General features: G+C 33.4%; 2 protein-coding genes across 3 annotated transcripts in view; one reads left to right on the top strand and one right to left on the bottom strand.

The window, feature by feature from the left end:
• The window catches only part of LOC128030976 (uncharacterized), a 39,128-nt gene extending 33,228 nt beyond the window's left edge, over positions 1 to 5,900 (bottom strand). Inside the window, exon 1 of the mRNA XM_052619087.1 lies at positions 5,762 to 5,900. The gene's annotated coding sequence lies outside the window, so the exon portion shown is untranslated. The remainder of the gene's footprint in view (positions 1 to 5,761) is intronic.
• Positions 5,901 to 10,569: 4,669 nt separating this feature from the next.
• Positions 10,570 to 14,722, top strand: LOC128030720 (uncharacterized). Of its 2 annotated transcripts, XM_052618584.1 has the most exons (8): positions 10,570 to 10,723; positions 11,366 to 11,478; positions 11,796 to 11,918; positions 12,025 to 12,052; positions 12,186 to 12,239; positions 12,491 to 12,538; positions 13,363 to 13,429; positions 13,518 to 14,722. In XM_052618584.1, exons 1-8 carry the CDS (start codon positions 10,651 to 10,653, stop codon positions 13,567 to 13,569), a joined length of 558 nt encoding a protein of 185 aa, XP_052474544.1. In that variant the 5' UTR covers positions 10,570 to 10,650; the 3' UTR covers positions 13,570 to 14,722. The 2 variants fall into 2 exon arrangements, with proteins under 2 accessions (XP_052474544.1, XP_052474543.1); XM_052618583.1 differs by lacking the exons at positions 13,363 to 13,429; positions 13,518 to 14,722 and adding an exon at positions 12,700 to 13,352.
• The last annotated feature ends 1,009 nt before the right edge of the window (positions 14,723 to 15,731 follow it).

Consider the following 15,731-nt stretch of genomic DNA (forward strand, 5'->3'; position numbering starts at 1 on the left):
TACAGTCTATTAATACATAAATGAAGCGATTAGATCCCAAATTGTTTGTCTGACTGAAGGGTTGATGACATTGTGTCATAACCAATACATTCTGCATAACTTCAATGGACAAATAACTGTATACATATGCTTATTCTTAAGTCCCACTATCCTTTATTCCTTTTCTCTCCCTCTCCTGATCAGGGAAGCGTGGCAGGGATTTCTAATGCTGATGGAAATAATTTCATACCCCCACTTATAATGGCAACAGCAAACACTGCCATCTTACAGACCTGCCCTGAAAAACTTGAATGGCTGTTCATCTGTCCCTCCGCCAGTGTAAGTGCAACACTGTTTGTCTTTCAGATTTTATGGCCATTAAATGAATTTAATAGCATAACTTAACTAAAATTGCTTTGCGGCCGTATGCTATTATTATTGGGACTTTTTATTTATTTTGCAGATCAACACAAGGGAACCGTGCTCTTGTAAGTCATTTACTTACTACTATATAATCATTTGACCAAGTTAATAATAATTTTAGCACCAAGTTATATTAAGTGACTAAAAATAAAAGACTAGAGATCTTTTATTGCCCTAGAATGTGCAATAAAGTGAAATAAAATTGTTTCGCAGGTGATATCACTTCTCTGACTACACTTCCTGAAGGTAAGGTCAAATGCTTATGCTGTAGCACTCAATTCAAACTATTAGTGTAAACCATGATGTTTGTAAACCAAACTACACATTTTCTGTTAGCCAAAATAGGCATTTTACCTCAGCAAGCTAAAACCCAGTTTCAGATAACAGAATGCTATGGAATGCACATGCTCGGTTCCATTTTATTCAAGTTCTTTAGGCTAGAAAATCTGCAAGTTTGAAAATGACAGAACTGATCGTCAGATTTGTCGCTCCATCAAAAAGTCCATTCGCCCAAAACTGTGGCACTTAAAAAGAGATAAAAAAAATAAATCTATTTGAATTGATTGGTTTAATCCAAGTCTTCTGCAAAGACTTGATTGTTTATATGATGAACAGATTTAATTTAGTCTATTACTCACATGTACACATTGATCAGCAAACTGTTTACAGCATTAAAGCTCACGCATGGTTGCTTGACGTGCAAAAAACAATAAGGTTAATTCTTGCATGTCACACCAGCACATTTCAGCTTTCGCAAGAACCTAAGGGTTTGTCTTAATGCTTCAAGCAAGTATGTTTTCAAAATTGATGTTTGTTGATCAATGTTTAATTGTGAATAAAACATAAATTAAACCTATTCACCACATGGAGCAGTCATACTGTATCTCTTCAGAAGACTTGGATTCTAATGAATATGTGTTAACTTACAATCTTTTTCAAGTGTCTGACAGAAATCAAATTTTGATATAAAATAATTTGTGTTCCGAAGAGAATTCAAATTTTAAGGTGAATGTTGTCAAATCTGCTTGCTGGCTGATACAGAATGATCACGCTTGACGATCAGTTAAGTAGAATTTAATGGAAAACAAACAAACAGCAAGAATCCAAACAAAGATAACATCCAGTGGCCTGTACTTCGAAGCCGCTGTCCGTTTTTGCCAAAGGTAAGTTTGTGTTTAGTTTGAGTAAACTCTTTTTGGGTTCTTTTTTAGTTTTGGCTCAAGAAGTAAAATTAATTCATATATATATATATATATATAAGCTTTAATATATTCAACTTTTAAATGATATATATATATATATATATAAGCTTTAATATATTCAACTTTTAAAATGATAAACATTTATGTTTTCCTTTTGAACCCTGTGTGAGGCTACATAAATAATTAAATCCAGTTGATTCATTTGCATAGTCATATTTTCATTCTGTTGCTTTCTGCAGTGTTTATTCCTGACTTGTAAACGCATTTAAATTCATTTCATTTTTAATTACGACATCCCTTAGTCTTCAGCAAAAAAAAAAAGTTAATTGCACCGACTCATGCGAGAAGTGAATCAAACTGAGGCTTTGCTGACACTCTCCATGTGATCCGTGTGATTGGCTGTTTGCCATTCTGCTGAAAGTGTCCTTACTCAGATAGCAACATTAACACAAGATCCAGGAAAGAAAAAAACTTGTTGACTGACTGTCATAATTACGTAGAGTAGCTTACAGTGATTCATAGTGGTGAGTCACCGCTCATCTTGTAATAGCTTATGAGTAGTGTAGTTGTTTACTGTAAATTCACCTCTATTTATTTCACTTTTAGTTTATACGGAAGTGTATCATTACTTAATGAGATGTTACATTTAAAAAGCATTTTTATATGGAAAATAAATACTTTTTTTCCCTTCTGGATCATGGCTGCTATACTACAGGTTCTTTACATGGTTTAAAGTGATTATTTTGTTACATGCAAAGTAAATAATGAATGGCTTTTTTTTTTCTCCATACAACAAGTCAGTAGGATTTAATGTTGTTTGAACCCTGATGTTTTTCAGAATATTTTGTATGTTCTATTGAAGAAAGTCGTACAAGTTTAGAATGACATTAGTTTTTGTCTTGTTAAATGATGCAATTTTATTTTCTCACACTTCTGTTGTGTTTCTATATTTGTGTGGTTGTTTTTTCCAGTTGGTTTTCCTGGCTGGATCGTTGGTGCTGGGGTTGGAGTGAGTGCATCTGTGATTCTGTTGGTCTGTGTCACCATTGTGCTTCACAAGAAAAAAACAAGGTGTGGTCCTCTAAAGATCTGAAGATTTGGTCATAAACACGTTTTAAGTACTGCCATGAACAAGCTAAACTCATGGTTCTGTATGATTTTTAATATCTGTATGACATTTTAATATTTCTACAACCAGGTCAGAATATGCCCCAGGTTGTGTTGAAACTGTTTGATCATGGTATGTATCATTGGTATTTTGTATAATACTGCTGTTATGATTTGTATTAGTTCAAATCATTATCTTTAGTCTCATCTTTTGAAACATACTACATTTATTAGGCAGTCAGATATAATACAAACAGCGGTGACCAAGCTAAAAGGCTTTCCTTTTCCTTTTTATTTTTCCACAGGAGGCGTTCATCATTACACCTGGATGTTTCATCTTCAGTAATTTATTAGGAACTGTACTTTTCTGCCATTTCTGAAAAGGGACTTGCAACCCCAATATCTATAGTGGTTTATAGTATTTAGCTCTATTATGCTTTAGTTTACTGCAGCGCCGCTGTGCGTAGGGCACCAAGAGCTGAGGGGGCACCAAAAATAGCCTAATGATTTTTTTTTTTAAATGCCGGTATTATTTCATTAGCCTATAGAAATATTAGCCACATTTTAGCCATGTATATGTAACAAAAAAGGGGGAACAAGAAAGATATTTAATAATTGCTCTAGTCTAGTCTAGAAAGGAATCATAAAGGAATTATGCTTAGGGCACCAAAATGGCTAGCAGCGGCACTGGTTGACTGCATTAAGCATCTCATGGCTTTATAGCGTGTAGGATTTATTTTGATTTCTTTAAATTGATTCTATGAACAACCTAAATGAAGCTACTTGATGAAATAATTTTAATTTATATTATATAATTATATATTTAATACTAAATATTTATATAAATACTACATGATTAGCATAAATGAAATGAAAACAAAGTATTGAAAATATTTTATCATAAAAATGAATTGTCTGTTATGCAAATGGACACATTCAGTATGTTTAACTATATCTGTTTATGAATTATACACTGAATTATATTGTAACTTAGTATATTTAACTTATAGTATAACTTAATCCATTAAACTGTATTATTTGTATTATTAATATATCTATCACTGGTCTAGTCAGTCTGTGAGGAAAGAACTTGGTGGATTGCATGGCACTATAGTGAGCATAAATTGTGTGTGTAACTATATGAAAAGGGCAAGTATTTGTTTAAATGGCTGCTGTGGAAGCAAAATTAATTGAAATACTGTGCCAGCGAGTTCAAAAATCTAATACATTATTTGTGTAATGTACACACGCACACACAAAAAAGTAAATCTATTTTGATTACATGATTGTTACCACATGAAATAAACTATGTGAAAGGGGTGGAATGGGGTTGAATCAAAATGATCTCTATGTGCTATGCCATCTGCTAAAAAAAGTTATTTTCTTCCTGTACTGTAGCCTTTGATTTATATAGGTGCAGTATAATTTGTGGGAAAGGATACTGACATTGCTAGATTTGATCAAATTTGTATCAAATGTCTGTATAAAGCATTGTAGATGTCATGAAGGATGTTTAGTAATAAGAGCTGTCCTTGGAGTGGTTGCAACTGGTGTAAACAAGATCGCAATCTGAACCGAGAGGGCCACGCTCCCACCCTTGCACTGGTCCACACCTCAGCTGGCCCTGTTTGTAATATTTGCTTAGCTATTGTAATGCAGAGCATCACATTACTCTTTGTAATGACTTGCTTTTAAGCACTTAAACCCTTTCTGTCCAGGTGCAAAATCTTGGGGAATTTCTGTTAATAAAATTCTATATAAGATCATTTGAGTGTGCACCTGATTTATTTTTCTACACCTCAGATTTAGTTTAGTAATTCAGCAGCTGAGATGACGAGAGTACATCTATTGTTTATTGTTAGTTCCTGATTCCTAACACATTATCTAATGTTAACAAATTAAACAGTAAGCAGTCCTGTTCCAGTAGTTGTTTCACAACCTTTAGGAATCTGCACTTATATTTCAGCTGGGAAACTGTTGATCAGACGATCAGAATGCAGGGAAACATCATGGTTTACATGTTACCAGCAACAAGAAAAGATCAACATATAAAGTTAACTTGATTGCAAATTTGGTGAAAGTACTATTCCCGTGCCCCTACTTAATATATAATTTAATCAAGGAATATCACAGGCCTTAAGTACTGAAACAGATATTATCTTCAAACAAGTTATATTTTCTGATTCTGAATTCTTGGAATTCCCCATGCACTTGAGGTTTCTGCCCATCTCAGAGGTTATAGCTGTTGTCATATCAACATCAGATTTAAACATTGTCCGACTACTGCAGCCAATCGTGTCAGAAAGATCACCAGCTGGAAACTATGCAGAAATGCTGGAAATAATCACAACCACATTTTATTTTCTCTCCATACTACAAACAAGTTCTTGTGGGTGCTGTGGTATTCATTCTTTCTACCCCTTTCAAGTTTGCATTACTTTTTATCTGATATTCAAAATCAGTCAGAAATTACAAAGCGTTGAAACAAAGCTGGCAAAATGGAAGTGAGGCTACAACTTGGCAATGGTTTTGCATTTTAAAAGGAAAATTTTTTTCATCATAAGCACATTTGGTGCCCTAAATGTGAGCAACAAAATTGCTCTGAGGTGACCCGAGTAGATTTAGCACTACACCAAAAATCATATAGCTAACCCTGTATGACCTTCTCTGTGGAACAAAAAAAATAAAGTTTCTTGTCTCAAGTGTTTTCCGTCCATACAATGAAAGTCAATGGTAACCAAAACTGTTTAGCAACATTCTTCAAAATATCTTCTTTTTTTTTGGCTGCAATACTTACTTACAAATGCATTAGTATTTAATAACAAAGCTCGAAACGTGTTGTTGGCACCATGGTTGCATGAAATTTGCCACAATTGTCAGAGTAAACACTGTAATGTTTTTCAGAAAAGAAAAGAAAAAAAATCAATCTGTGATTATAAACACACCCCCTGCGCAACTTTCTTACACTTCGTTGGTCTTTGAGGTCATCCTCTATCAACACACAATACACTACTGTTCGACATGTCAAATGTTGAATAAAGTGCACTTACCAAGCTGGCGTCCATTTTTAGGAAAGTAAAGTCCACAAATTTTGTTTTTATATGTTTTAGTTTTTTTGTGAGCAAAAATGTAAATTTGCAGTTCTGTGTTACACAACAGAGTTGCATAGCCTTAGTAAGGTGAAGTCAGCTGCTGTCAGGGTTCAAAGTCCAACGCTCCAGTGAAAGTTGTTTCTGGAAATAAAACAGAGATAATATCATTAGCCTAAAGGAGCTAGAAGTGAATGTTTACAAGGTTTTAATACAAATATGAATATAGCCTAGCTAAGATAATACAAATCTGTAGCAATTCACCATCCACAGATGTATTTGTTGGTTCATTCAGAGATTTGGTTAATTCTGAATTGCTATAGCCTCATATTCATTAATAATAGTTTACTTTCTAGCATTACACAATTCATTTTTCTCAGTGCAGTTATTATGCTATTCTGAGACTGACCTCATTTTGATCGCAAATGTAACAATAAAAGGAAGTGTTAGTTTTACATTTCACTGGGTAAACATAAGGTACCCCTTATGTTCATGTGAGTTCTTTCTAGTTTCAAATACTTAATATAAAAGCTTAGAAATAATGTATAACTTGTCTATAATAAATATGTCATATGATTTGAATGAATATAGTAAAGTCATTTGGATTACTTGATGCCGTGTCAGCTATGAATGTTCAGTTGCATCTACATGACTAATTCTTTTTAAGAATACCAACACTCACCACTAACATGAACAGAAACCACCTCTACGTTTTGGGTGTGTCAGTGTATGAATGAGCAACGTAGCAAAATGAGTGACATTATGACCCAGTATGTCTTTGCCCAAAAGGGAATTTATCCACTTACATTTACATTATCACCAAACTATGCAGCACTTTGTTGGTATATTTTGTTTGCATATAGTTTTATAATACATGTGGCTATGATATCAAATGAAAACTATTCTTTATAAGATCTGGAGGGATATTTTGTAGCGCAGCATGCCAAAATGCACACCCTCTGAATCAAAATACAATCTGAATGTATCAGGCAGTCTTTGTTTTTTGTTTTCTCAGTGCCGTAATTGCTTCACAGACCTTCACAAACCAATAATGAGAATAACTGTGACTCATTCAAATGTATACTTAAGGTTTTGATCAGGTGTTCTCATCTAAAGCACTGGGCTCTAGCTACTTCAACTTCCCAATGACTGACCACTTTGGCAGCAAAAAGCTTTTTGTCTGACGTGTAAAGTGACCGACTATGGTTTGTTTTGTAAACTGCAACTGTACATCAGTGATTCAAGACAAGCATGAAAGTTAAAGCAAATAATTAGGCGAGTATCTGGATTAAAAACACCAAGAAAAATCAGCTGGTTCACAGAATTATATTCCATTAAAATGTCATTTATCTTAGTTCATCGTGATCTCACAAACTTCTGTTATTATCCATGAAGCTCCCTAAATATCTCTCTAAACAATCCCTGAACCTGATTTGTCTGTGGTGACTTTTAGGTCATGTTCACAGCAGCATATTGTACAGTATGCAGAACACACACACACTTTCAGGATTTTCTATGAACCCCTTGCTGTGTTCAGTACTAAACAATGGGTTCAAGCAGTTTTGGCCCAGAACCGGCCCACATCTGGGCCGCGTGAAATCCATGTGGGCCAAATGTGGGCCAGATCTGGGCCGAAACTGCTTGCTTTCTGGAAAGGTACAGGCCCTATCTCTGTTTCCTAAGATCTTGTTTGAGATATTTTTTAGACCAGAGGTGCCATCAACTTGCTAAACTTTTCTCAGTTTTATTACCATCCCCCTGCCAGGGTGAGGTACTTTCCAGCTTCCAGCAGCCTTCAAAGATGCACACAAAAAAAAAAACATGACAAAAGAGTTTTGTATTTTTCCATTCACTTAACAGAGTTAAGAGATGGGTTTTTATACATCTGTCCTCTATTGATGTTTATGTTTCTCTTCATTATGATCTGCTTTTGTAGTTCATTAGATTTGAGTAAATCCAGAGTAGTTACATTCTATCAAATTACAATTCCCTCCAGACCAATCTGAGGAATATAGTGTAAGCCGGGCCCTGGGGATAGTGACAGAACAAATCACAAATTTCACAATATTTAATTTTTCTGATAAAGGAGCTGAATAAACAATCATTAATTAACCTTGTGCAGCAAGTCCTTTGATTGACCAATGACAGCCTACTAGAAAGAGGCCATCTGACTGACATGTTAAGTCACCAAGAACAGTTAGTTATCTCAATGTTGTGCACTTTATCACCAACCTTGCACACCAGATCTGTTTGGTCGGAGCATGTCTCTCCATTTTTCAGTGCTTAAAAGCAATACGATACAATTTTAAATCAGCTGACTGTGGTGTAAGCATCTGCACTTTTATATTTACCCACACATGATGCATATATTCCCCTTTTAGTGAGGTTCCTGATATTCCATTGTGTGAGAGGACATGTAACCAATAAACTGAGATCAGTTCTTGGGAATCCTTGCATAGGTTGGCAATGGGTCAGAAATATGATACTGAAAAGCAAGGGGGATGTTTTTTCTCGGATTATCATGACTGCAAATGTGATATTGATTGATAACAGTCAAACAGAAAGTTCATATAGGTGACATACAAATTAGAGTCAACTTCAGTGTTGTCTTCTCTTGAATATTTCATCAAAGTAACGTATGGTTTCAGGATGCTTAGTAACTTAGTATCGCCGCTCCCTATACACAGAGTACGCAGTGTGCGTAGGCCACCAACTCCCAGCAAGGGGGCACCATCCCAGCTGCTCAAAAAAAAAAAAAAAAAAAAAAAAACGGCGCCCTTCCCTCACGAAAGGAAAATATATTTACCAATATATTTCTTAAAATATACTGTGATATATTGTAATATATTATTTTCCCTTTTTATTTTATTATATTTTATATATTTGAATACATTTAATAATATATTGATGATACATATATTATATAATATATTGCAAATTACAAATGATTGCCGCTTTCAATATATTGCAATATATTGGAAAAAAAATATATAAGAATATATGCCTAATATATTACATTATATTTTCCAATATACTGCAATATATTTTTGTTTCATAAGGGTTCACCCAACCGAGCTTATAAACGCTCGCACCTCATTTTTATGTTTAGGCTACTGGTGAATGCTTATTATAACTGAAGGATGAACATCTATATGCCCGTGGAAAAGACATCAGCAATCTGGCTCCAAGAGAAGAAATCGGAAGAAAGTAAAAGTTACAGTTAAAGTATACTGGTAAATACTTCTACATTGCACACATTTTACATGTTTGATATTTATAAAGTGTAATCATATGGAAATTTGGCTACTTTTTCACAACCGGATGGGTTCAATACGCAAATGTAAATCTCAATATCATTTGTGGAGAAAGACTTATACAGTCATAAAAACAACGGTAAAGTGTTCATTTAGGTGTAAGCTACAATGCACACCTTATACATTTTTTTTATTATTATTATTTATTAAAATAAATTATAAATAATTTAGGTATAAACGAGGTCCGTGTATCACTTTCAGGCAAATTCCTCTGAAACTTTTTTGTCTGTTGACGTTAATAACGAGTTTTAATGTAGGAAAAATTTCACCACCACCTTCACATCTGATATTCTCTCTGACTTTCCAGGTTCCCTTTGAGGTTTTAACAAGAATAATACCAAAAATCATCGTTCTGTAGCCATGGTAACCGCAAATTAACCATGGTTTTGTTACTTCAAATAATAATTTACAAGGTATCAATAGCATATATATATATATATATATATATATATATATATATATATATATATATATATTATATGTTATAAAAACAGACTTCAGCCATGAAAAGCCTTTAAAAGGACTTAAAATGCAGTATATAAAAAACAATTAGGCAACAATGATTGGTTAACAACACTGTTAAAATACATAATACAAAATAAACAATAACGTTATTACAAATGCATGCTAAGGGAGCCAAAGGTCAACTGCTGCAGTTACACTTACATGGAAAATAATGAAATGTTTAGGCTATGGGCTGAACATTTAATTGAAATATTCACTAAATATTTCATTTTTGGCCACCTTTTTTGCTACAGATGACACAGCCTCTATAATTTCTTAGACAAAAAGCATTTGGACATCACAACCCTTACAAAAATAAACCATGGTTTTATCATAGTAAAACTGCTTAATTTTCTTTGCATGATTTTGGAATGCTTGAGACTATAAAATAAATTAGAGTCATAACAAAGTCTTAGCCATAGGTAAATGTCACGAGCTACAATTGTAGTTTGTAAATAATACAGTTATTTTTTATTATTATTATTAAAGGTCTATTTTGACCCCAAAGTAGTATTTATTTATTTATTTTATTTATTTCATGTTTGAGGAAGGGAGCACAACAATACAATCCTGCTTAGGGCACCCATATGGCCAACAGCGGCCCTGCGTAGGAATTCCTTCCTTCTTACCCCCTCGTTTATTCCTTCTTACCCCCTCGTTTATTCCTTCTTACCCCCTCTTTTATTCCTTCTTACCCCCTCGTTTATTAGGCTACTTTGCTCTCACGCCTGGTCAGTATTGCTTCATTTGCAAGAGGCTGAGAGTGACGATACAAATAGGCGCTTTATAAAATAAAGTTTATTATTATTGTTATTATTATTATTACTATTATTATTATAAAAAATATAAAGAACCATCGTTTTAGGCTAAAGCGCAATAAAAGATGCAACGTATTTTATAAAAGTTTTGTTTGTTGGAAAGTGGCTTCCTGGGCTCACGTCCTCACACACGCAGTGGGCGTTTCTTGATAGAGAGCATGCGACATTTTTTCATTCTTGGCTCATTCGACTGCCGCCACTCGTCATTTACAGTATGATCATGCGGACCTCTCTGCTTCTTGCGTTGTTCTTTTGCTTTTCTCTTGTCGAAGGAACGTCACTCAAAGGTAAGACGGAAGCCTACAATTCCCATTTTAATTCCATATTGTTGTTAACGAAAATGCATTTATAACTTTATGACGTCCACCGACAAGTGCCGCTTGAGAACGAAAACAGCTAAGTTAGGCTATGAGCTATGTTTGTTATTCAAGTTAATTTGACGTGCCTTATAAAATTCACTTGTGTTAAAAGGAGCTCATTCCAATATATATAGTCTTGCATTGTATCAGACACTGACCGTGAAGTAGACTAACGTTAGCTCAGTGTAGGTGTCATTCATTTTAGTTGACGTTAAACTCCAAAACCTGCTTTAATGCAAGTATAATATAATATAATACATTTACATGTATATTATATATAACATGTAACTTAATATAATATAATACGAATTGCAACATGTTTAATTTATTTGATTCATTTTTAATGCAAGTATAATATAATATAATACATTTACATGTATATTATATATAACATGTAACTTAATATAATATAATACGAATTGCAACATGTTTAATTTATTTGATTCATTTTTAATGCAAGTATAATATAATATAATACATTTACATGTATATTATGTATAACATGTAACTTAATATAATATAATACGAATTGCAACATGTTTAATTTATTTGATTCATTTCTCGGAGCAGGTAAAACGTGTGTAGGAGTTCGGAGAGGAGATACATCCTACGACTTCGCCCTGCCCGACGCTGTGGCCGTGAAAGTGCAAGACCTCAGCTGTGATGCAGAGTGGAGCATTGATGTAAATACCAAAACCAGTGCTCCTCTGTCAGGCCATTCTGCTTTTTATTTCATTTTAAACCTAAATCTAATAAATAATTTAAAAATTAAATGTCACCTATAGCCTATACCATGGCAATGCACTTTTTAAATTGTATTTTCGCCCAAAACGCTAACCAAAACTAATTTTCTAAATGACTGTTTTATTGTTTTTTAGTATAGGAATTGATAGTATTTGGTGTAAAATACTTTTACTATAGGCATTCGCAGAAAGAAGCAAACTGTTACATGTGTGTAAGTTTCACAATGTTTACTGTATGTCTCACAATTCTCCACTAGCAATTCACAGCTATCCTGGAAGGAAATGTAGCACACTTTAAACATCCCTTCAAAAAAGTAAACCGTACTGGAATCAGTGTGGCTTACTGTCCATTTTCAGTCAAATTCCATGTCTCTTGTCATGTGAGTTCAGTAACAGTTATTCCATCTTCTCATAATAGATTTACTGCTCTTTATTTTAAGGATTGTGTGTAATGTACAAATGTAATGCTTTTTTATTCCCTTTTAGGATTATGCCAAACACCTCACATGTTCTTGTGAGTAGTATGTCACTTTTGTTTCGCTTTGCATTTTGTTTTCCGCATTATGGTAGCTATACAGAAAACAAAATTACAATAAATAGATAAATAAATAAGAAATAATGGCATTCAATTCTGTTTCTCATATCAGGCACCAATTCCACCAGCATCTATCCAGTGTTTAGCACAACTCGGCCATATGGAGGTATTAAAGATGCCAATATCACTAACTTTTAAATGTGAATAATGTTAAATCCTGATTCTTTTGCAACACTGAAATAAAATAACCTAAAACATTTAGTCCAGTGTTGCAGTAGAACACATAATCTAGATTTCTTTAAAATGTACAGCAAAAATGCCTTCAGGAAATAGTGGTAGGGAATAGTATGTGGTGATATTAGAGGCAAATTCTGTGAATGCATGTACTGACGTTTTGTAATATAACTGTATTTCCAGATTTATCCTCCACTGCAGTCGAAACTCATTCCTCAGTGAGACAACACTGTAAGTATAGTCTTTAAACAGATAAATCACCTGATACCCAGCATTTGGAAAAAGCATTTGATCACCATGTCACTATCAAAATATACCTGCATAATAAGCTTATTGCAAATCACATGCACACTGTTTCTTACCAGACTTCACTGTCTTTGTTATGTCTGCAGTTCAGAAATTCCACACAAAACAGAAGAATAACAGTAGTAATAAGTATCCTCATTTCGCTGTTGGTCGAGGATATGGAACTGCAGACTGCATAAACAATGCAAGTTCGCTGTCTCTAGTTTTGCTGAACCTTTTAAAAATCACCTCCCTGAAGTTCCTGTTTTGGAAGCCACTCCTAAAAAACGAATTCAGTGCTTAAGTTTAGGATCATATTTCAGTTGAACAATCTCAAAGAGCAAACTAATCTAATCTAAACTGAATTATTTTAGCAAAAAATGTAAATAGGAAATATATTCCTGAATTATGAATTAAGCCTAAGGTTCTGGAGATAAGGGACAGGAAAACATTACTGCACGTGGTGTTGTAACAGGGAGTTAGTAAAGTTAAACCATGTAAGATTTGTATTAAAATAGAACACATCAACAGGTGTTGGAAATCACAGATTTGTATATTATTTTTAATATCATCTTTATAATCTATTATTATCAGAATTGAACAATAAGTACTATTATTTTGGCATGTGAACATTAGAAATGTTGTACCATGTAGTTAATATCAGTGTATATCAGTGTATTTTTCATAAAGCATTTATCTTAAAGCAAGTGTCATGACACCAGTGAATGTTTTGTGGTATTGATATTTTGGTGAAATGTTCTACTCTGCAGATGGTGCTATTGCTGCTGCTGTCAGTTTGGTCATTATCCTTGTCATTTTGGCTTTCCTCGCTGCAAGGTATTTCAACAGTTATTTAATAGATATTGCCTATTGGCATATTAATGCCATATGCACAAAAACTAAAACTCTATTTTCTATTTTCTAGCACAGCACAAAATGCTCCTGAGAAACAAAACCAGCGTTTTTCAGTAGACTGAGCCTGGGGAGGCAACTGTTATTGCCCTAGAAACAACAACACATGGCGTGGAGTCATAATAACACATTATCTTATAATGTTGCACATATTATATTATATTATATTATATTATATTATATTATATTATATTATATTATATTATATTATATTATATTATATAGTACAAAACATGGGTTTTTATCACTGTATGATATTATATTATATTATATTGTATTATATTATATAGTACAAAACATGGGTTTTTAGCACTGTATTACATTATATTATATTATATTATATTATATTATATCATATAAAACTGGGGTTTTCCACTGTTTGTATCACTCCGCTTGTCCGTGTTTGCAAGTTTCATTTTGAACTGGAGTTTTTCATTAATTCATTCAGCAGCTAAGATTATGACAAGTGAGGGTTTTGTAATGAATGTCTTTTGTATAAACGAGTTACTGAATCATTCATTCATTTACTCAAGTTACTTAATATCACTCAAGTTAATCAATATTGAATAAAACCATGCCAATCAGTATAATATCACGCATTTGGTGTTGCAACAGAACACACAACAGAGTATGTGGAAGTGGAACAACATCTAATTTTCCTCTCCTTGTTCAATAAGTTCTGTTATTGTTGCTTCACTTCCACTACACATATCCAATTTCTCACTGGTTAGAGAAAAACAAAGTTCTTAGAGTAAGAAAAACCCCAAACACACTAAAAGTGAACAAACAGTGAAATATCAGTTTTACTAAATACGATCACTGTTGAACCTATACTATATTATATTATATTATATTATATTATATTATATTATATTATATTATATTATATTATATTATATTATATATGAAGTTATAATAAGTTATTGTATTTCCTCAAAGGATTTGTTTTAAGTATTTCCAATAGTTCCCGGTCTCTGTGTCTTTCCACAAGAGGACACTGTCTATTAAGTTTTAATCATTAAGTTACAGGTAATGTTAGCGGCGCTTGTGTTCATCTTTTGCTCAGTGCTGTTAATCTTGGTTGCTTGGTTGGATCTCTCTGCATTTTTATCGGAATTTTCTTAGATATTTCAGGTTTTTCCATCCTTGTAGCTCATTTTTAATCTTTTTGTTATGGGATATTGTGAAACTGCCATTAAACAAATGCCTTTTACTCAAGTCTGTGAATATGTCGAGTCACAAACGTATAATGCCTAAGTGTTTGAACCAGACTTGCTTTCAGACATTTCTTTGAATGGACGATAACGCGACTCCGCAAGCATAAATGTTTATTTATTTATTTATTTTATGGATTGGTTTATTTTTTAAAATGTTTAACTTCGCGTTTGGTTGATTGTAGGGTTAGCTGAGCTAAGCGACCTTGCCTAACGTTACGTGTATTGGAGAAAGGTTAGAAATAGTTCTAATTAATAGTAGAAACTAGCAGAGAAATATCGCGTTAACACATAAAATCTCACTTACCGGTGGGCAACAACCTTACATGCCATCTGTCTCGGTTTGTAGACCGCTAGAGCGAATGACAACTATTCAGTGACTTTACCAAGCCACCTCTTTTGTTTTATTGTTGTTGTTTTATTTAGTTGCTATGACGCGCTGCTAAATGGAGTAAATGATATCATCATAAATGATATCATCCCACGCAGCCCATTGAGACCACAAACGTCGATGAATTATTTTAATTAACGTTAAATGTATTTATTGATTTGCATAAAATCCAAATGGTGTGTGATTTTACTGTACCATGAAGCTAGCTGAATAGCCAGGGCTTTCCTGATAAAGATTGATCTTAGTGCTTAAGAACGTTTTCTCATTTTTCGATCGGCATTTTACGATCCTTCGTTATTGTTTCACATGCGTTTCCCAACAATGTAGCCGTGCTTTAAGTGCTACTTAGGAGTCGCTCTCCGTTTGTCAAGTGCTTAAATGTCACCTTATAGTAGTAAATGAACGTTTATAAACGTTAACCTAATTCTGCGTTCCAGACAGACAACTTGGATATAATAACTATAATACAATAGGCCTAAAATATTATATTATATTATAGTGTATATTATTATACTTTACATAATAATATAGGCTATAATATAGTTTATATACTTAATATATTATGTTAGGTAAAAAATATATAAACTGAATGCACTGTAAGTCGCTTTGGATAAAAGCGTCT

This window comes from Carassius gibelio, chromosome A16, assembly GCF_023724105.1.
Source record: "Carassius gibelio isolate Cgi1373 ecotype wild population from Czech Republic chromosome A16, carGib1.2-hapl.c, whole genome shotgun sequence".
Taxonomy (NCBI): domain Eukaryota; kingdom Metazoa; phylum Chordata; class Actinopteri; order Cypriniformes; family Cyprinidae; genus Carassius; species Carassius gibelio.